General features: G+C 56.5%; 1 protein-coding gene and 1 long non-coding RNA gene across 4 annotated transcripts in view; both read left to right on the plus strand.

The window, feature by feature from the left end:
* Positions 1-20,254, plus strand: part of LOC139263087 (uncharacterized) — a 132,347-nt gene extending 112,093 nt beyond the window's left edge. Inside the window, exon 2 of the long non-coding RNA XR_011593039.1 lies at positions 19,583-20,254. This is a non-coding gene — a long non-coding RNA (uncharacterized lncRNA). The remainder of the gene's footprint in view (positions 1-19,582) is intronic.
* LOC139263086 (E3 ubiquitin/ISG15 ligase TRIM25-like) lies at positions 1,067-20,254 on the plus strand. 3 transcript variants are annotated; one of them, XM_070878622.1, is made up of 7 exons: positions 1,071-1,722; positions 2,548-2,643; positions 4,683-4,913; positions 5,125-5,147; positions 17,605-17,738; positions 18,248-18,382; positions 18,531-20,254. In XM_070878622.1, exons 1-7 carry the CDS (start codon positions 1,162-1,164, stop codon positions 19,058-19,060), a joined length of 1,710 nt encoding a protein of 569 aa, XP_070734723.1. In that variant the 5' UTR covers positions 1,071-1,161; the 3' UTR covers positions 19,061-20,254. The 3 variants fall into 3 exon arrangements, with proteins under 3 accessions (XP_070734724.1, XP_070734723.1, XP_070734725.1); XM_070878623.1 differs by lacking the exon at positions 2,548-2,643 and having other exon boundaries at positions 1,067-1,722; XM_070878624.1 differs by lacking the exon at positions 18,248-18,382.
* Positions 20,255-20,822: the final 568 nt, after the last annotated feature.

Here is a 20,822-nt window from a genome sequence, read left to right on the forward strand (position 1 = left end):
GAGACACAAAAAATCTGCAAAAGGACATAGATAGGCTAAGTGAGTGGGCAAAAATTTGGTAAATGGAGCATAATGTTGGAAAGTGTGAGGTTATGCACTTTGGCAGAAAAAAATCAAAGAGCAAGTTATTATTTAAATGGAGAAAAATTGCATAGCTCTGCAGTACAGCGGGACCTGGGGGTCCTGGTGCATGAAACACATAAGATTAGTATGCAGGTATAGCAAGTGATCAGGAAGGCCAATGGTATATTGGCCTTTATTGCAAAGGGGATGGAGTATAAAAGCAAGGAAGTCTTGCAACAGTTATACAGAGTATTGGTGAGGCCACACCTGGAATATTGCGTGCAGTTTTGCTTTCCATATTTATGAAAGATATACTTGCTTTGGAAGCAGTTCAGAGAAGGTTTACTAGGTTGATTCCGGAGATGAGGGGGTTGACTTATGAGGAAAGGTAGGTTGGGCCTCTACTCATTGGAATTCATAAGAATGAGAGGTGATCTTATCAAAACGTATAAGATTGAGGGCCTTGATAAGGTGGATGCAGAGAGGATGTTTCCACTGATAGGGGAGACTAGAACTAGGGGGCCTAATCTTAGAATAAGGGGCTGCCCATTTAAAACTGAGATGAAGAGGAATTTCTTCTCTCAGCGGGTTGTAAATCTGTGGAATTCACTGCCTCAGAGAGCTGTGGAAGCTGGGTCATTGAATAAATTTAAGACAGAGATAGACAGTTTCTTAACCGATAAGGAAATAAAGGGTTATGGGGAGCGGGCGGGGAAGTGGACCTGAGTCCATGATCGAATCATCCATGATCTTATTGCATGAAGGAGCAGGCTCGAGGGGCCGTATGGCCTGCTCCTGCTTCTATTTCTTATGTTGTGTTAAACTATTTTGGGTCTGGTCTGAGCTGATCAGTTTTGGGTCTGTGTTTACTGAGCCCAGCTTGCTGTATTCTGCTCCAGATTGTAAAATTATAATCTTGTTTTTCTGATTGTGGTTGGGAACTGCTACTGCAGGCCTGAAAGGTTGATCTTCAGCCAAAGTGAGTCATGAAAGTGAAACTAACATTGTCACTCCCTGCTTGTTTATCAGTATTTTACTTCCTGCTCTGGTTCTTCACTCTCTCCGACACTGCGTGAAACGACTTCAGGAGCTGTAACAATGGAGCTTGAAGCTTTAGAGGCTGAATTAACCTGTGCTGTGTGTCTCAATGTGTACCAGGATCCTGTGGGATTACCTTGTCTGCACAGTTTCTGTGTGAAATGTATTGAGGGAGTTTGGGCCCAGACAGCACGCCCAGCAGGGTTTGAGTGTCCTCAATGTCGTAGGAAATTCAACCCCAGGCCCAGTCTGGAGAAAAACTTCACGTTGTGTAATATCGTGGAAAATTACAACCGATCACAGCCTCCTGCTGATCCAGCCCATGTCATGTGTGAATACTGTGATGATAATCCATCTCAAGCTGTGAAGACGTGTCTGAAATGTGAAATATCGTTTTGCTCCCTTCATTTAAAGCCACATTTACAGAAAAAGGCCTACAAAGATCACACCCTCATCGAGCCTGTGTTTGACCTTACGGAGAGGCAGTGTCCGGACCATAAGAAGATCCTAGAGTTCTACTGTAAAGATGATGCAGAGTGTGTGTGTGTTTCCTGTACAATAATCGGGAAACATAAATCCCACACACTGCTGAGTTTGGATCAGGCACACACTGCAATTAAGGTGAGTGACACAATTTCTGATATTAAATACAGTGAGCGAGAGTTTTCCTGTTAATGACCAACATTAATTGGAACTGATTGCAGACAGTGCTGATTGAGCCCAGTGTTTTCTTCCTGTCCCAGGTCTGGGTGTTTGTTTTATGTCCGTCAGATTTGCTCCCTCCCCTTTCTCTTACAGTCTGTCTGAGAGAACAGGGTGGGCATGGGAGGACTGTGAGAGTGGCCCAGGGTGACTGCCCCTCACCCACACTCAACCCCTCCTGGGGAGGGCACTGCAGAGCTCAGTAATTCACTGTGTGGGCACCTGTGAGAACTGGCACTCCATGACACAGGGCTGTAGAGCAGAGCATGTTGTAGCCCTGGGTAATGCTGGGGGATTCTGCCCCCTGAGCAGCAGGGAGAGGGCCATCACCGGTGGGGGGAGTGAGGGACACCCATGGGGGGAGACTCAGGGGGTGGGTAGATAAACTGTTCCTCACAACAAGAGGGAATTGCTGTTTGAGAACTGCTGGTGTGTCTGAGTCTGTCTCCCTTTCCCCTGGGCTGATTCTGGAAATGGAGGAGCTGAGTCCGTGTGAGAATGCACCACACGCTGTGTCATTGTGAAAAGAAGCCGGTGTGTGTGTGGTCACTCAGTTTATACAGGGCAGGGAGCGCCTCGTTACTGAGAGCCACAGAAGGCAATATTTGTGCTCAGGGCCCAGATACTGAGACCCCCCCAAACCACTTTCACTCCACCCCAGTGGGCTCACTCACGGAACACAATCATTTCCCGGTTAAATTCCAGTTTCAATCCGTTTTAACGGTTTTCCAATTACCTTTACAGGAAGAATTGGAGAGAGAAACCGAGAAGCTTCGGGGAGTCCAGCAGAATTGTTCCAGCAAACAGCGAGACTTGGGGAGATCAGAAGCTGAAATAAAGGTCGGGAAAAGTGGAGCTGGATTTAGAAAGGGTTTGTCTCCCCGCTGAGTCAATGAACACATCAGAAACAGGCTTCCAAACCAGGCTGGTTGTGTTGGGGCCGATGCGTCAAGCCCCGAAACCTCCCTCGGGAGCCGGCGCCTCACAACTTGAGCCGCCTCGGGGAAATCCCCTCCGTGCCTTTCAGTTCTGTGCGGAGGGGTTTCCTGTACGGGCTGCTCCTGCACACCCTCAACTTTGCCATCCTCGTCTGCCGTCCGGACACGCCATGGCACTACATCTTGCCGTCCGGAGGAGGCGGGGGTCCCCGATGGAGTGCACTCTACGCGGGAGTCCTCCCACTATTTATCGGGGACTTGGCCTGGAGGGTGGTGCACGGAGCAATCCCGTGCAATAAATTTTTAAGCGGGTTCACGGGCTCCCAGGTCGCCTGCAATTTCTGCGGCCTGGAAGAGTCCGTGTTCCACATTTTTATTGAATGTACGAGGTTGCAGCCCCTGTCTCATTATTTAAAGGGGCTGCTCCTCAATTTCTGGCTGCACTTCAGTCCCACACTCCTGATCTTTGGGCACCCTGTGCCGAGGGGAGCGGGTAGGTCCGAGGGCTTCCTCGTAGGACTGCTCCTGGGCACGGCCAAGGGTGCCATCAGCCGGTCTAGGCAGCGGGCGGTTGAAGGGATCATTCAACCCGACTGCCTGCCTCTCTTACGTGCGTACATCCGGGCCAGGGTGTCCTTGGAGATGGAGCACGCAGTGTCCACCGGTACGCTCGCGGCCTTCCGCGAGAGGTGGGCGCCGGAGGGACTGAAGTGCATTATTACCCCCGGCAACCAAATTTTAATTTGATTTTATATGTTTTCAAGTTTAATTTGCTTTAATTGCCGGGTTTTAGTTCCCTCTCCCCTTTGATAGGGGGCACTTGTAAATTTACAGTTTTAGGGCCCAAACAAACCACAACAAAATACAAAAAAAATATAAAAAGGGCCGTGATAAGTGTTTGGAGTGTCCCCAAGATCGGGGGCACTTGATTTAACTGTTTTTTTTTGTTTTGGGGCCGAGTCACTGATTACACGGAGTTCCCGTGTGTTTGATGTGAGGGGAGCTGCTTAACTCTACCTGCCCCTCCCAGGGAATATTATTACATCACTTGGGCACTGGATTTACTGAGACACACACAGCCAGAGGCTGGCAGGTGAAGACTTGCCCTGAAGCCTGTATCATAGGAACATAGAAAGGAAAAGGAAGAAAAGCCCATTAGCCCCAGCGAGCCTGCCCCATGCAGACAGGGTTCAATCACACACACCACTGATCCACCCCGAACCATGTACTCACCTGGGAAAGGCAAACCGAGAGAGAATAAACACCTGCAGCCAATTTAGGACAAGCTCGGGGAAATTCCTCCCCAGCTCCCTTTTAAAGGGTGGTAGTGACTCCATACCCACCAAATGTTCAGGGAGTCTGTCCAGAGATCGAGGGCTCTGGCCTCCAACCTAACTCTGTGCCTATGGATTTTATACACAGGCCCTCTAGTCCTACCATCCCGATCCATCTCCAGTGCGTCACTCAACGAGTGAGTCCAATAATCCCTCCATCATTTTAAACACCTCAATCAAGTCCCTCTCGGCCTGCCTTTCTCTAAATCACCCGACCTCTTGGAGCCGATCCTCAGAACTAAACTCCATCAGACTACGTGTCATTCTGGCCCCGTCCTCTCCAGAGTCTCGATCTCCTTCACCAGGTGTGGGCACCAAAACTGTTGCCATCACTCCAGGTGTGGGTGGACCAGGTGGCAGTGCCACACACAGTCTAAACACAGCGCTCCTTCTTTTAGGCTCAAGGCTCAAGGTAACACTGGTTAAACTCTGTTTCCTCTCCCAGTAGACACCCCCACTGCCAGTAGACACCCCCACTGCTTGTCTATCTTTAACGGGCGATCGAGTGGTGATCTAAACAAACTGTCCCGTCCCTGGAAAGTGCCGTGTGCTCAGGGTAACACTGTGTGGAAGGGCCGTTTGTAATGAGAATTGGTTTGGGTTTCAGACACGAATCAAGGAGCTGAAAGGAAAGCTATCGAAGAGCTTCTCTGAATGGAGGAGACAGCTGGAAGAAGATGAAGAATATGCACTGAAACTGATCGATGAGGAGGGGCTCCGAGCTCTCGCACAGATTAGAAACTGTTCTGAAGCATTAAACAAGAGGATGGAACAGATTACATTAATAGATGGAGAAACCCAGAGTCTGCTACAGAGGGACCCTCTCTCCTTTCTTCAGGTACATCTTCAATATAAACAGGGCCATGGCTGGGGAATGGGGCCTTTCTGTGAGGCTGGTGTGAGGGCTGAATTGTTTGAAGATTGTTGGGGACTGGCCCCACCTACTGTTACACACTGAACTCTTTGCTCTCAATCCCAAATTCACCGTTTGCTTCCATTGGGTGTTGGTTTGTTCGTTGACTGATTTGATCTCCTCTCTTTATTCACAGAACTCGAAGCAGCTCCTTTCCAGGTAAGTCCCTCTCCATCACACACTACCTGCTGCTGATAGGGAACCTTCACCTGTATCTGGGAGAAGAGTGAAAGTAGAATCACGGCTTGGAAACCTTCCCAGATAAGGAGCTTTCAAATGGTGGGAATATTGAGTGATGTGTAACTGGGATCTGAGGGGTTCTTGGCTCAGGCAGCCTGTGGAAAATGGCAGTGACATGGGCTGTTCCATTGGTGTGTCGAGCTTCTCAGGAAGCTGTTAGACAGGAAGTGAGAGAGAGAGAAAACTGCAGTGACCTGTATCTAACCGAGGCTTCCTAAAGGCTCCATGTGTGTCAGTGACAGCTTTATTCCATTGGGTCAGTAAGTGCTGTGTGATTGGCTTGTTCTATCAACCAGTCCATGGAGAATGAGGAGAGGGGCAGGTCCCAGTGTCAGGGTGACAGTAAAATGTGTTGTGATTGGCTCATTCTATCCACGAACCGAGAAATGAGTGGGTGCTAAGATGTCCCAGTAATGGCAGTGTCCCTGGACACTCAGTGAGGGAATCCCACCGACCCCAGGTCCCTGGGAGGCTGTTCCTTCTCCTCTCCTCACTTCACATGATTGTAGTGAGTGTGTTCCTGCAGAGAGGGGGGCACAGACTGGAGACCCTCGGGATAATAATAATGATCAATAATGGAAAGATAAGGCTCCAGTACAGAGAAACTGGACTGAACACAGACGGCTTTGAAAATCACAAACTGAGCTGAAGTGTCAGCAAACCAGGATCCCACTGCACGTGTGGAGATCAGTGTGAATGCAGGGAGACGGCAAATCCCGGGATTCTGCCATTTTCCAGATGGGTTGCTGCGGGGTGTCAGTACGAGCATTAGAAGAGGGGCAGCTTGTTGCACTGATCACTCGATCCCCTTTGGGTTTCTGATGTGAAATGTCCCCACTGATAAAACATTCACTGTGTCTCTCTCTCCCCACCACCCCCCCGTGTCTCTCTCCCCCCCCACCCCGTCTCTCTCCCCCCCCCCATCTCTCTCTTTCCCCCGTCTCTCTCTCTCCCCCGTCTCTCTCTCCCCACTGCCGCCATGTGGCTCTCTTTCCTCACCGTGTGTCTCTGTCTCACCCTGCCATGTCTCTCCCTCTCCCCCTGCCCCCCGTGTCTCTCTACTCCACCACCGTCTCTCCCTCCCCCCCATGTGTTCCTACCCTCCTCCCCCATGTCGCTCTCAACCTCTGCCCCCCATCTTTCTCCACCCCCTGTCTCTAGCTGCTCCCCCACCCCCACCGTGTCTCTCTCTCTCCCACCCCCGTGTCTCTCTCCCCCGTCTCTCAATCATTCCCTCCCCGTGTCTCTCTCTACCCCCCATGTCTTTCTCCGCCCCCCCCCCGTGTCTCTCTGTCCCCCGTATCTCTCTCTTCCTCCCCATGTCGCTCTCTTTCCCCCCCAACTGTGTCTCTCTCTCTCTCTTTCCCTGTGTCACTCTCCCCCGCCCTTTTTCTCCCTTTCTCACCATGCCTCTCTCCCTCTTCTCACTCACCCGCCATGTGTGTGTGTCCTTCTCACCCTCCACCACCTCGTGTCTCTCTCTTTCCCCCCCACCACCCCATGTCTCTCTCTCTCTCCCCACCACCACCCCGTGTCTCTCTCTCTCCCCCTCCGTCTCTCTCCCCCCCCCTCCGTGTCTCTCTCCCCCTCCGTCTCTCTCTCCCCTCCCCGTGTCTCTCTCTCCCCGCCACCCGTCTCAGCAGCCCCCTCCGCACCCCCCCCGTGTCTCTCTCTCCCCCCTCCCCAGCATCTCTCTCTCTTCCCCAGGTCTCTCTCTCTCATACCCCCGTGTCTCTCTCCCCCTCTGCCCCATGTTGATCGCTCTACAACCCCACCGCGTCTCTCTCAACCCCTGCCCCCGTGTCAGTCTCTCCCTCCCCACCATGTCTCTCTCTCTCCCCCCCACCATGTCTCTCTCTCTTCCCCCCCCACTCCGTGTCTCTCTCTCTCTCCCCCCCCACTCCCCGTCTCCCTCTGTCCCCCCGTTCTTTCTCTCTCTCCCGCCCCATGACTATCTCTGCTCCGTGTCTCTCTTCCTCTTCCCCCTCTCTGTGTATCTCTCCCCCATCGCCATGCCCCTCCCCGTGTGTGTGTGTCTCTCTCTCTCTCTCTCTCCCCCCTCGTGTCTCTCTCTGTTCCCCCCCACCGTCCCCTCGCCATCCCTCCCTCTCCCCTGCCCCGAGTGTGTGTCTCTCTCTCCCCCTCCCCTGTGTGTCTCTCTCTCCCCCTCCCCCATGTCATTCTATTTCACCCCCCCCATGTCTCTCTCTTTCTCCTCAAGCCTCCCATCACCTCCCCCCACCACCCCGAGTGTGTGTCTCTCTCTATCCCCGCCAACATGTCACTCTCTCTCCCCCTCCCGGTGTCTCTCTCCCCCTGCCCCCGTGTCTTTCTCCCGCGCCCCCTTTGCCTCTAGCTGTTACCCCCCCCTCAACCCCCCGTGTCTCTCTATTTCCCCCCGATGACTCTCCCCGCCATATCTCTCTAACATTCCCATGTGTCTCTCTCCTCCCACTCCCCCGTGTCTCTCTCTCTCCTCCCCATGTCTCTCTCTCCACCCTCCCCGTGTCTCTCTCTCCCCTCCGCATGTCTCTCCCCACCCACCGTGTCTCTCTCTCCCCACCCACCGTGTCTCTCTCTCCACCCTCCCCGTGTCTCTCTCTCTCTCTGCCCCCATGTCGATCTCTCTCCAACCCCTGCCCCTGTGTCAGTCTCTCCACTCGCGAGTCCCTCGCCCCACCTCACCCCCCGCCACCTTTTCTCTTCCTCCTCCCCAATGACTATCTCTGCCCGTGTCTCTCTACCTCTTCCCCCTCTCGGTCTATCTTTCCCCCCCGCTACTCCCCTCCCTTTGTGTCTCTCTATCTTTCCCCCCGTGTCTCTCTCCCCCGCCGTCTCTCCCTCTCCCTCTCCCCCTCCCCGAGTGTGTGTCTCCCTCTCCCCCCTCCCCGAGTGTGTGTCTCCCTCTCCCCCCTCCCTGAGTGTGTGCCTCCCCCTCCCCCCTTCCCGAGTGTGTGTCTCTCACTCTCCACCCCCCTCCCCGAGTGTGTGTCTCCCTCTCCCCCCTCCCTGAGTGTGTGTCTCTCTCCCACACCCGACCACCCTCACGTGTCTCTCTCTCTCTCTCTTCCCCTCCGTCATTTCTCTCTCTTTCCCCGCCACCAAGTCGTTCTCTATAACCCCCCTGCCCCCATGTCGCTCTCTCCCCACCCCATGACTCTCCCAGCCCCGTGGCTCTCTCCCTCCCCCATGTCTCTCGCCCCTCCCGCCCCGTGTTTCTCTCTCCCTCTGTCCCTCTTCGCCCCCATCTCTCTCTCTCTCTCTTTCTCCTCCCCCATGTCTCTCTCTCTCAACACCCCCGTCTCTCTGTCCCCCAGACCTTTCTCTCTCTCTCCCCCCCACCCCATGACTCTCTCTCCCACCCCCTTTCCCCCTCCCCCACCCCCGTGTCTCTCTCTCCACCCCCCACCCCCCACAAACCGTTTCCCCTCCCCCCGTCTCTCTCTGTCCCTCCGTCCTTTTTCTATCTTCCCCCATGACTCTCTCTACCCCCCTTGTCTCTCCCCACCCCCGCGTGTCTCATCTCCTCCCCACCCCGCCCTGTGTCTCGCTCCCCCATCGCCCGACCCCCCAGTGTTTCTCTCTCTCCCCCCTCCCCCGTGTCTGTCACTCCCTCCCATGAGCCTCTCTCCCCCACCGTGTCTCTTGCCCCCTCCCCTGCCCCATGTTTCTCTCTCACCACGTGGCTCTTTCCCTCGGTCCCAATTCCTCCCATCTCTCTCTCTCCTCCCTCGTGTGTCTCTCTCAACCCTCCTTGTCTCCCCCCGCCTCCATGATTCTCTCTCCCACCCCCAGTTCCCTCTCCCTCCCTCGTCTCTCTCTCTGTCCTTTCTCTCCTCCCTACTCCGTGTCTCTCGCCCCCCTCCCCCCCCTCCATGTGTGTGTGTCTCTCTCTCCACCATGTCTCTCTCCAATCCCCACCCCCCGTGTCTCTCTCTCCATGTTTCTCCCCCACTTGTCTCTCTCTCTCCCCGCTGTGTCTATCTCCCCACCACCGCCATGTTTCACACTCCCCCCGTGTCTATCTCCACGCCCCCCCGAGTTTCGCGCTCCCCCCCGTGTCTATCTCCACGCCCCTCGTGTCTCGCGCTCCCCCGCCCCCGTGTCTATCTCTCCCCAACCCCTGTGTCTCTCTGTTCCCCCCCCCCGCCCCCCGGTCTCTCTCTCTCCCTCCTCGTGTCTCTCTCTGTCTCCCCCCCCCACCACTGCCCCTCCCTCTCCCTTACCCCGAGTGTGTATCTCTCTCTCCCCCTCCCCTGTGTGTCTCTCTTACGCCCCTCCCCTATGTCATTCTATTTCACCCCACCGTGTCTCTCTCTTCCTCCCCAAGCCTCCTATGCGCCCCCCCACCTCCACACCAAGTGTGTGTCTCTCTCTATCCCCGCCAACATGTCACTCTCTCTCCCCCTCTGCCCCCCATGTCAATCTCTCTCCCTCCCCCATGTCTCTCTCTCTCCCCCTCCCTCGTGTCTCTCGCCCCCTGCCCCCGTGTCCTTCTCTCCTCCCCTTGCCTCTAGCTGTCCCCCCCACCCCCCCCGTGTCTCTCTCCCCCCCCATGACTCTCTCTCCCCCCCCCCATGACTCTCTCTCCCACTCCATGTCTCTCTCCCCCGCCCCCCACCACACCGAGTGTGTGTCTCTCTCTATCCCCGCCAACATGTCACTCTCTCTCGCCCTCTGCCCCATGTCGATCTCTCACCCTCCCCCGTGTCTCTCTCTCTCCCCTCCCTCGTGTCTCTCTCCCCCTGCCCCCGTGTCTCCCTCAACCTCTGCCCCCATGTCAATCTCTCTCCCCCCTCCATGACTCTCTCTTCCACTCCATGCCTCTCTCCCCCGCCCCCCACCGTGTCTCTCTCCCCCACCCAATGTCTCTCTCCCCCGCCCCCCACTGTGCCTCGCTCTCCCCGTGTCTCTCACCGCCACCGTGTCTCTCTCTCAACCCTGTGTCTCTCTCTACCCGCCTTGTCTCTCTCCCGCCGCCCCCCCGTGTCTCTCTCTCCCCCTCTGCCCCCATGTCGATCTCTCTCCATCCCCCCCCGTGTCAGTCTCTCCCCCTGCCATGTCTCTCCCCTCGCGTGTCTCTTGCCCCACCTCCCCCCTCTGTCCTTTTTCTCTCTCCACCCCCATGACTATCTCTGCCCCCGTGTCTCTCTACCTCTTCCCCCTCTCTGTGTATCTTTCCCCCCGTCACGCCCCTCCCCGTGTATGTCTCTCTATCTTCCGCTCCCCCCGTGTCTCTCTCTCCCCCATGTCTCCATCTCCCGCCGCCTCTCCCGCTTCCCCCCCCCACCCCCTCCCCGAGTGTGTATTTCCCCCTCACCCCCTCCCCGAGTGTGTATCTCCCTCTCCCCCTCCCCTGTGTGTGTCTCTCTCTCTCCCCACCCGTGTCTCTCTCTCCCCCCCTCCCCGAGTGCGTGTCCCCCCCCCCACTCTGAGTGTGTCTCTCTCTCCCCCCGACCACCCTCATGTGTGTCTCTCTCTCTCTCTTCCCCCGTCCTTTCTCTCTCTTTCCCCGCCACCAAGTCGTTCTCTATCACCCCCCCCCCCCCCCGCCCCCATGTCGCTCTCTCCCCAGCCCAAGACTCTCCCAGTCCCATGGCTCTCTCCCCCCTCCATGTCTTTTCCTCCGCCCTTCCCCCCCCACCTGTCTCTCCTCCCCCGTATCTCTATCTCTCCTCCCGTGTCTCTCACCTCCCCCCGCCCCGTGTCTATCTCCCCTTCCCCCCCTCCACCCCCGGGTCCATCTCCCCATCCCCCCCCATGTCTCTCTCCCCCTCCCTCTTGTCTCTCTCTCTCTCCCCCATGTCTCTCTCAACCCCTGCCCTTATGTCTCTCTCCCGCCCCCCCATCTCTCTTCCCCCTCCCCCATCACTCTCTCTCCCCCCCCACCTCCCTGATTCTCTCTCCCACCCCCGTTTCCCCCTCTCCCTCCCTCGTCTCTCTCTCTCTCTGTCCCCCAGTCCTTTTTCTCTTCCCCCCTCCATGTCTCTCGCCCCCCCTCACCACCCCCTCCATGTGTATGTCTCTCTCCCCCTCCCCCGTGTCTGTCTCCCCTCTCCCCCATGTCTTTCGCTCCCCATTCATGCTGTCTCTCTCCCCCCCCCACTGTGTCTCTCTCCCCCCCACCCATCTCTCGCCCCCCGCCACTGTCTGTCTCTCTCTCTCTCTCTCTCCCTCCCCCCCACCCATCTCTCTCCTCCCCCCCATGTTTCTCTCCCCGCCCCCCCCCCCCGCACTTCTCACTCTTCCCCAGGTCTCTCCCTCTCCTACCCCCGCATCTCTCACCCTCTGCCTCCATGTCGGTCTCTCTACAACCGCCCGCGTCTCTCTCAACCCCTGCCCCGATGTCAGTCCCTCCCCCCTCCGCCCCAACCGTCTCTCTCCCCACCCCATGACGATCTCTGCCCCGTGCCTCTCTTCCTCTTCCCCCTCCACGTGTCTCTTTCCCCGCACTTGTATCTCTCTCCCCGTGTCTCTTCCCCCCACCCCCGTCTCTCTCCATGCCCGTGTCTTTCTCCCCACCCCCTCCCGTGTTTCGCGCTCCCCGCCGCCATGTCTCTCTCCATGCCTCCATGTATCGCGCCCCCCCGCACCGTGTCTATCTCCATGCCCAGCCGTGTCTCGCGCTCCCCCCGTGTCTCTCTCCATGCCCCCCGTGTCTCGCGCTCCCCCCGTGTCTTGCGCTCCCCCCCGTGCCTCTCTCCATGCCCCCCGTGTCTCTCTTTCCCCTTCCCAGTGTCTCTCTGTTCCCCCCATCTCTCTCTCCCGCCTCGTGTCTCTCTCAGTCTCCCCCCCCCCACCGACATCCCTCCCATCTCCTCTGCCCCGAGTGTGTGTCTCTCTCTCCCCTCCCCCATGTCATTCTATTTCACCCCCACATGTCTCCCTCTTCTTCCCCAAGCCTCGTACATCCCCCCACCCCACCCTGAGTGTGTGTCTCTCTCTATCCCCGCCAACATATCTCTCTCTCCCCCTCTGCCCCCATGTCTCTCTCTCTCCCCCTGCCCCCGTGTCTGCCTCACCCTCTGCCCCCGTGTCTTTCTTTCCCCCCGTTTGCCTCTAGCTGTCACCCCCAACCGCCCATGTCTCTCTCTTCCCCCCATGACTCTCCCCGCCGTATCTCTCTAACACCCCCCATGTATCTCTCTCCCCCCACTCCCATGTGTCTCTCTCCCCACTCCCATATCTCCCTCCCCGCTCCTGTGTCTCTCTGCCCACCCCGTGTCTCTCTTCCCCCACTCCCGTGAATATCTACCCCCCTGCATCTCTCTCTCCCCCCTCTCCTGCATCTCTCTCTCTGCGGCCCCCCCACCGCGTCCCTCTCTTCCTCCCGTGTCTCTCTGCCCCCAAGTTGATCTCTCTCCATCCCCCCCGTATCTCTCTCAACCCCTGCCCCCGTGTCAGTCTCTCCCCCCGCCTTGTCTCTCTCTCCCCTCGAGTGTCTCTTGCCCCACCTCACCCCCATCTTTTCTCTCTCTCCCCCCCCATGTCTCCCTACCTCTTCCCCCTCTCTGTGTATCTTTCCCCACCCGCCACGCCCCTCACCTGTGTGTGTCTCGCTCTCTTTCTCTCCCCCCCCCATCTCTCTCTCTCCCGTGTCTCTCTCCCCCGCCGTCGCTCCCTCTTCCCCTCCCCAAGTGTGTCTCACCCCCTCCCTGAGTCTGTCTCTCCCCTCCCCCGACCACCCTCACGTGTCTCTCTCTCTCTCTCTCTTCCCCCGTCCTTTCTCTTTCTTTCCCCGCCACCAAATCGTTCTCTATCACCCCCAGCCCTCATGTCACTCCCCACCCCATGACACACACATCCCCGTGGCTCTCTCCCCCCCATGTCTCTTCCTCCACCCCCACCCCTCCCCTCCACCTGTCTCTCCCCCCCGTATCGCTATCTCTCCTCCAGTGTCTCTCACCTCCCCCCGTGTCTCTCTCCCCCTCCCCCATGTCTCTCTCCCCTCTGCCCGTCCCGTGTCTCTTTCTCTCTCCCCGTCTCTGTCCTCCCCCAGTCTCCCCCCGCTTGTCTCTCTCTCTCTCCCCCCTCCCATGTGTGTCTCTCTCTGCCCGCCCCCATGATTCTCTTTCCCTCCCATGTCGCTCTCCCACCCCGTGCCTCTCTCTCTCCCGTCTTTCTCTCTCTGTCCCCCCGTCCCTTTTCTATCTTCCCCCCCCACCCATGACACTCTCTCCCTCCCCCCCCGGCCATGTCTCTCTCCACCCCCCCCCCCTCCGTGTCTCTATCTCCTCCCCCCCGCCCTGTGTCTCGTTCCCCTGCCGCCTGACCCCCCAGTGTCTCTCTCTCTCTCCCCCACCCCCACCCCCGTCTCTCTCTCTCTCTCTTCCCCCCTCCCACTGTGTCTCTCTCCCCCTGTGTCTCTCCCCCTCCCCCGTCTCTCTCTGTCCCTTCCCATCCTTTCTGTCTCTCTCCCCCACCGTGTCTCTCTCAACCCTCCCTCCCCCGCCGTGTCTCTATCTCCTCCCCCCCACACCCCGTGTCTCGCTACCCCACTGCCCGACCCCCCAGTGTCTCCCTCTCTCTCTCTCTCCCCTCCAGTGTCTCTGTCAACCACTGCCCCCATGTCACTCTCCCTCTCTCCCCACCCCACCGTCTCTCTCTCTCTCCCCCGTGTCTCTCTCTCTCCCCACCGTGTCTCTCGCCCACCCCCGTGTCTCTCTCCCCACCGTGTCTCTCTCTCCCCCGTGTCTCTCTCTCCCTCTGTCCCTCTTCGCCCCCATCTCTCTCCCCTCCCCCGTGTCTATCTCTCTCTCAACTCACTCTGTCTCTCTCTGCCCCCCCGACCTTTCTCTCTCTCTCCCCACCCCATCACTCTCTCTCCCACCCCCATGTCTCTCTCTTCCTCCTCATGTCTTTCTCTCCCTCCCTCTTGTCTCTCTCAACCCCTACCACTATGTCACTCTCTCCCCCTATCCCACCGTCTCTCTCTCTCCTCCCCGTGTCTCTCTCTCTCATCCCCCCCTGTCTCTCTGTCCCTCCGATCTTTCTCTCTCTCCCCCCCACCCCATGACTCTCTCTCCCACCCCCATTTCCCCCTCCCTCCCATGGCTTTCTCACCCCACCCCCGTGTCTCTCTCTCACCACAACCTGTCTCCCCTCCCCCCGTCTCTCTCTGTCCCCCCGTCCTTTTTCTATCTTCCCCCATGACTCCCTCCCCCCCCCCGGCCATGTCTCTCTCCACCCCCCCCCCCCTCCGTGTCTCTATCTCCTCCCCACCCCGCTCTGTGTCTCACTCCCCCGTTGCCCGACCCCCCAGTGTCTCTCTCTCTCTCCCCCCTCCCCCCCCCGGGTCTATCTTCCCCTCCTCCAGGTGTCTCTCTCTCCCCCTCCCCGTTCTTTCTGTCTCTCTCCCCCATCCGTGTCTCTCTCAACCCCTGCCCCCATGTTGCTCTCTCTCTCTCTCTCTCTCTCTCTCTCCCCCCACCCCACCGTCTCTCTCTTTCTCTCCCCCCCCCCACCCCACCCTCTCTCTCTCTCCCTCCCCCCCCGTGTCTCTCTCCCTCTCCCCACCGTGTCTCTCTCTCCCCCCCGTGTCTCTCTCCCCCCGTGTCTCTTGCCCTCCCGCACTTTTTCATGCCCCCCCTCCGCCCCGTGTTTCTCTCTCTCCACATACTCTCTCCCTCTTCCTCCCATCTCTCTCTCTCTCAACCCCCGTCTCTCTCTCCCCCTCCATGATTCTCTCTCCCACCCCCGTTTCCCTCTCTGTCCCCCCCGTCCTTTCTCTCCTTCCCCCTCCGTGTCTCTCGCCCCCCACGCCACCCCCTCCATGTGCGTGTCTCTCTCCAATCCCCCGCCCCGAATCTCTCTCAACCCTTGCCCCCATGTCTCTCTCCCCCCCACCCGTGTCTCTTTCTCCCCCCAAATCATCCCTCGCACCCCCCCCATGTCTCTCTCTCTTCCCCAGGTCTCTCCGTCGCCCACCCCCATGTCTCTCTCCCCCTCTGCCCCCATGTCGATCTCTCTCCAACCCCCCCGCGTCTCTCTCAACCCCTGTCCCCGTGTCAGTCTCCCCCCACCACCCACATGTCTCTCTCTCCTGTCGCGTCCCCCCCACCTTCTTTCCTCTCTCTCCCCCCCTCATGACTATCTCTGCCCCCGTGTCTCTCTACCTGTTCCCCCTCTCTGTGTATCTTCCCCCATTCTCGCCCTGCCCTCCCCTGTGTATGTGTCTCTCTCTCCCCCCAACCCTGAGTGTGTGTCTCTCTCCCTCCCCGACTGCCCTCACGTGTCTCTCTCTCTCTTCCCCTGCGTCCTTTCTCTCTCTTTCCCCGCCACCAAGTCGTTCTCTATCAACCCCCCACCCCCATGTCGCTCTCTCCACACCCCATGACTCTCCCAGCCCTGTGGCTCTCTCCCTCCCTATGTCTCTTCATCCATCACCCCCCCCCCCCACCTGTCTCTCCCCCCTGTCCCCGTATCTCTATCTCTCCTCCAGTGCCTCTCTTCCCCCCCCCACCCGCCCGTGTCTCTCTCCCCCTCCCCCCTGTCTCTCTCTCTCTCCGCCATCTCTTTCTGTGTCCCTGTCCTTTCTCTCTCTCCTCCCCATGTCTCTCTCCCCTTCGCCCATCCTGTGCCTCTTTCTCTCCCCCCCGTTTCTGCCCCCCGGCTAGTCTCTTCCCCCAGTTGTCTCTCTCTCTCTCTCTCTCCCCCTCCCATAATTCTCGCTCCCTCCCATGTCTCTCTCCCCCCACCGCCCTGTGTCTTGTACCCCCGTCGCCCGTCTCTTCCCCCAGTGTCTCTCTCTCTCTCTCCCCCACCCCCGGCTCTCTCTCTCTCTCCCCCACCCCCGGCTCTCTCTCTCTCTCCCCCCCACCCCCACCTCTCTCTCTTCCCCCATCCCCCCCGTGTCTATCTCCCCCTCCCCCGTCTCTCTCTGTACCCCCTGTCCTATCTGTCTCTCTCCCCACTGTGTCTCTCGCCCCCCCCCGCCCGTGTTTCTCTCTCCCTCTTCGCCCTCATCTCTCTCTCAACACTCCACCCCCCCCCCCCGTCTCTCTCTCTGTACCTCCGACCTTTCTCTCTCTCCCCCCCCAACCCCATCACTCTCTCTCCCACCCCCTTGTCTCTCTCTCTCCCCTCCCTCTTGTCGCTCTCTCTCTCCCATCCCCGTTTCCCCCTCCCTCCCGTGTCTTTCTCCCCTTCGTGTCTCCCCCTCCCCCCCATGTCTCCCCTCCTCTCCCCCCCCTGTCTCTCTTTGTCCCCCTGTCCTTTTTCTATCTTCCCCCCCATGACTCTCTCTACCCCCGCGTGTCTCTATCTCCTCCCCACCCCACCCTATGTCTCACTCCCCTGCTGCACGACTCCCCAGTGCCTCTCTTTCTCTCCCCCCTCCCCCCCAGGGTCTATCTTCCCCTCCTTCACGTGTCTCTCTCCCTCACCCCCGTTCTTTCTGTCTCTCTCTCCCCCGTGTCTCTCTCTTCTTCCCTGTGTCTGTCACTCCCCGCCGTGTGTTTCTGTCCCCCACCGTGTCTCTCTCTCCTACCCCCATGTTGTGTGTCTATCTCAACCCCCCCATGTCTCTTCCCCCCCCCCCCTATCCATTCTCTGTCACTCCCCGTGTCTGTCTCTCTCTCCCCGCTATCTCTCTCTCACACTACTGCCGATGTTTCTCCTCCTACAGAAGGCCACGAAAATGTTCCCAATAATGCAACAGCTGGAAGCAAATCCAGCCCCAGGCTTCAGCGGCAGGAAATGTTTGAGCAGCGGCCTCTATACTGACCCGTCAGAAGACCAGCAGCACAGCAGCACAACGTGCTCGTTGTGGGGCCCACTTCCGGTTCCAGGGCCGAGGAGTCTGCGCCTGTGCGAAAGGCGTCGGGGGCAGAGTCCAGAGGACACAGGCGCAGAAACAACACGGTGCAAATAGTCACTCTGATCTTTTAAGCCGCGACCCTCTCCCGCCTGTCGGGGGGCGCGAGGTTAAAATTGAAACGACTGTGAGGGAATTCCACCCACCCCAGGTCCCTGGGAGGCTGTTCCTTCTCCTCTCCTCACTTCACATGATTGTAGTGAGTGTGTTCCTGCAGAGAGGGGGGGCACAGACTGGAGACCCTCGGGATAATAATAATGATCAATAATGGAAAGATGAGGCTCCAGTACAGAGAAACTGGACTGAACACAGACGGCTTTGAAAATCACAAACTGAGCTGAAATGGCGGCAAACCAGGATCCCACTGCACGTGTGGAGATCAGTGTGAATGTAGGGAGACGGCAAATCCCGGGATTCTGCCATTTTCCAGATGGGTTGCTGCGGGGTGTCAGTCCGAGCATTAGAAGAGGGGCAGCTTGTTGCACTGATCACTCGATCCCCTTTGGGTTTCTGATGTGAAATGTCCCCACTGATAAAACATTCTCTCCTCTTTCATTCCAGAGTGACGGAGACTCAGAGAGTCACAGACCCAGATGTTCCAGCGCTCGCCCTGAACCTGTCCAATATATCGCAACTTATCCAGGAGAGGCTGAATGGATGGGAAAAGTACCACTCAGACATACTGGGAATCATCAGTAAGATGGTGCAGCTTTTCTCCAATATAAGGCACCGAGAGCAGGTGGGGTTAGTTGTGTTCAGACAGCTGGGAATATCCCGAACTTTAATATCAGCTCCCTGTGTCTGTGGATCAGGAGCCTGAGATTAATCCTCAGTCCCCAGTGACACCTGCTTTAAACATTCCTCACTGTAATGGGCCAGAGCTTCACCCACCGTGGGCCAGGTAGGGGCGGGGTTACACACTGCCAATCAGAGTGGCCCTTAAAGGGACACCGACCCTCAATGGCTGCCAGTATTATTAAAGAGTTTAGTAAGAGATGGAAAGACTTGCATTTATATAGCACCTGTCAGAACCTCAGGAATCCCAAAGTGCTTTACAGACAATGGAGTTCTATTTTGACGTGTAGTCACTGTTGTAATGTAGGAATATATAAGTATGGAATATATAACCCCCCCATCGAGCAATATGAAGGAGGTGGGACCTCGCTGTGTCATAATTCCCAATCACCGTGAGCTTTGTTTACAGGGCCAGCTTCCACCGAATACAGGGGCCCATCGACTGTAACTCCTCCCCCACACAGCTCCTCTGGGGCAGCCCCTGTCCCATTGATCGCCATCAAGCAGTCGACTGGGATCAGAGGGAGAACGGGAATATCCCAAGGTGTGTTTATAATCTGAAACGGGATCACACTGACTGGTAATATGGGGCTGGCACTGTCTGGGAAATACTGACACTCCGACCCTGCAGCTGTCAATCATTGATCTGAGTGGAATAACCCTGTCTGACCAATCTCTTCTCTCCTCTCCAGGGCAAAGGTCACCGATGGGCCTGGATCCAAAGACAGCAAACTGGAACTTGGTTCTGTCTGATGATCTGAGATCAGTAACTTGGACTGGACAGAAACAGCCCTACCCACCTCACCCAGAGAGGTTTAAAGACCAACCCCAAGTCCTCTGCTCCCAGAGCTTCTCCTCAGGATCCCATTCCTGGGATGTGGAGACTGATGGGAATTACTGGGGAATAGGGATTGTGTGTGGGAGTGTAGAGAGGGAGGGGGGAGGGTCTTACCTTGGGGGCAGCAGTAAATCCTGGGGTTTATATTATTGTGGTGATCTTTGTGTTTCTCTCAGGGCCCGGCACAATTCCCGGTTCACTCGACTCCGAGGTTTCCGGTCTGGGAGCAGGATCCGGGTTCAGTTGGACTACGAGGCTGGGACTGTGTCATTTCACCAGGTCACTGACTCACTGACACATTTACACACATTTCACACCACATTCACTGAACCCGTGTTTCCAGCATTTTATTGTCGGAACAAATCCCTAAAACTGTTAAATTAATCCCGATATCGGAGACTCGGTGATGTCACTTCCGGTTTCGGGGATACTGCGATATCACTTCCGGTTTCGGGTGGCCCTCCTCAACGGGTCATTTCCGGGTTGGGGTCACAGATTATGTCATTTCCAGAACTGTGGCTCTGATGATGTCACTTCTAGGTCGGTGGAGGTGGGTTGGAATGCTGTCATTTCCTGTTCCCCTCTTGCATGTCACTTCCGGGTCTGTCCCTCTGACGATGTCACTTCCAGCCTTGCCCCTCTATGATGTCATTTCCGGGTCTGCATCTCTGATGCTTTCAAGTCGGGTCCCACCCCCAATGACGCCATTTCCGGTGCCATCTGATGATGTCACGTTCGGGTCCCTCCCTCCGATGATGTCATACCCGGGTCCCCCTCTGATGATGTCAGGAGCTCGGTGCCTTGCTGCTTTTAAGGATCCGTGGGGTCTTTGTGCTTTTCTCTGTAAGGGTCTGTCACTGACGCTAAACACAGCTGCTTTTGGTCAGTTTGCTGCAATTCCTAGAGTTACAATTGATTGTCCCCTTCAGTTGTAGAATTTTAGTACTTTAGTTCTATAATTGTAGTGGTTTTAATCTCTGTGATGAATCACAATAGTGATGAGCACATCTGGGTTAATATCAGTCGTGAATTATACTAGTGACAGGCAGGACTGCATCAATCACAGTTAAATTCTCCATATTAACTTGTGGTTTCAGGGAGTTTCTGTGAGCAATGTTCAGTGAAAGGGATTCCAGTCCGACAGAGTTTTCACTGATAAGGAGAGGCCACAAAACTCTCTGTTAGTTCCAGCCTTGAAAAGGCACCTGCCACAGATCTGGAAAATCCGGGAGTGAGTCAAGTTATGGGAAGTTATTCTTGTTAAAACTGGAGTTACTGCAACTAATTGGATGAAGTAATACTTTGAAACACGTGGACCCTCACGTAGCGAGAGTGAAAGAAAGGGATAAAAAGAGGGTTGTTACAATAGATACTTCAGAATTCGACAAGGTTTGGCCAGCTGATCCCCTCGAGCTCGAAACCTGTGGCCCAGTGATATTCTCCGGTCTTGTACCACAAGCGTCTCAAGCATATAGGTGATTATTGGTAATAATAGTTATCATTGTATATGGGTAATTATTGGTAATAATCATTTTATGCTTAATTCGTATGAAAGTCAATAAATGCTTTTGAACCCTATTACTACGTGGAATATCTGATTAATTTATATATAAGAACATCCATTCCCTAACAGTTGGCATCTCAGATCAAGGGGCATATTTGGGACAGGGATTTTAGGATGGCGACCTGTATTTCTCTGACATTTAACACTGCCGCGTTACAGTATATTATTCTGCCCTGGCCATTATCACACTCTGAACTAGATGAGACTTCAGAGAAATGTATCCTCGCTCTTCAAGCATCACAATTTGCATTGGACGCGGTCATATACAGAGATGTATTTAAATGGCTTCGAGTCCCTTTGATGAGGGGTCTGATACAAAAGGGTGCAGAGACCATCAGCAGGTCGGGGCCTTAAAGGAGGAGCAGTGTGGTGCACACCACTGCAAGGTATAGCGTGTACTCGTGCAGAAGGGTGACGGTTGTGAAGCGGGCGACTGGATTGGATGTCACCATATCCCAGGTCAGTGATTGGAGCGTGGGCAGGTACAGCAGGAGCGGCGAGGTCAGGGCGAAGGAGCGGCTAGAGATTGTGGAGCGACGTGATCAGGGCCCAGGAGAGGCGTGAGTTCGGGGCCAGCAAGGG

Source organism: Pristiophorus japonicus, chromosome 4 (genome assembly GCF_044704955.1).
Source record: "Pristiophorus japonicus isolate sPriJap1 chromosome 4, sPriJap1.hap1, whole genome shotgun sequence".
In the NCBI taxonomy this organism is placed as follows: domain Eukaryota; kingdom Metazoa; phylum Chordata; class Chondrichthyes; family Pristiophoridae; genus Pristiophorus; species Pristiophorus japonicus.

Coding starts and splice junctions, on each gene's coding strand:
- LOC139263086 (XM_070878622.1), top strand. CDS start 1,162: ATGGAGCTTGAAGCTTTAGAGGCTGAATTAACCTGTGCTGTGTGTCTC. Junction 17,739..18,247: donor AGACATACTGGGAATCATCA/GTAAGATGGTGC, acceptor CTTTGTTTACAG/GGCCAGCTTCCACCGAATAC. Junction 18,383..18,530: donor GAGAACGGGAATATCCCAAG/GTGTGTTTATAA, acceptor TCTCCTCTCCAG/GGCAAAGGTCACCGATGGGC.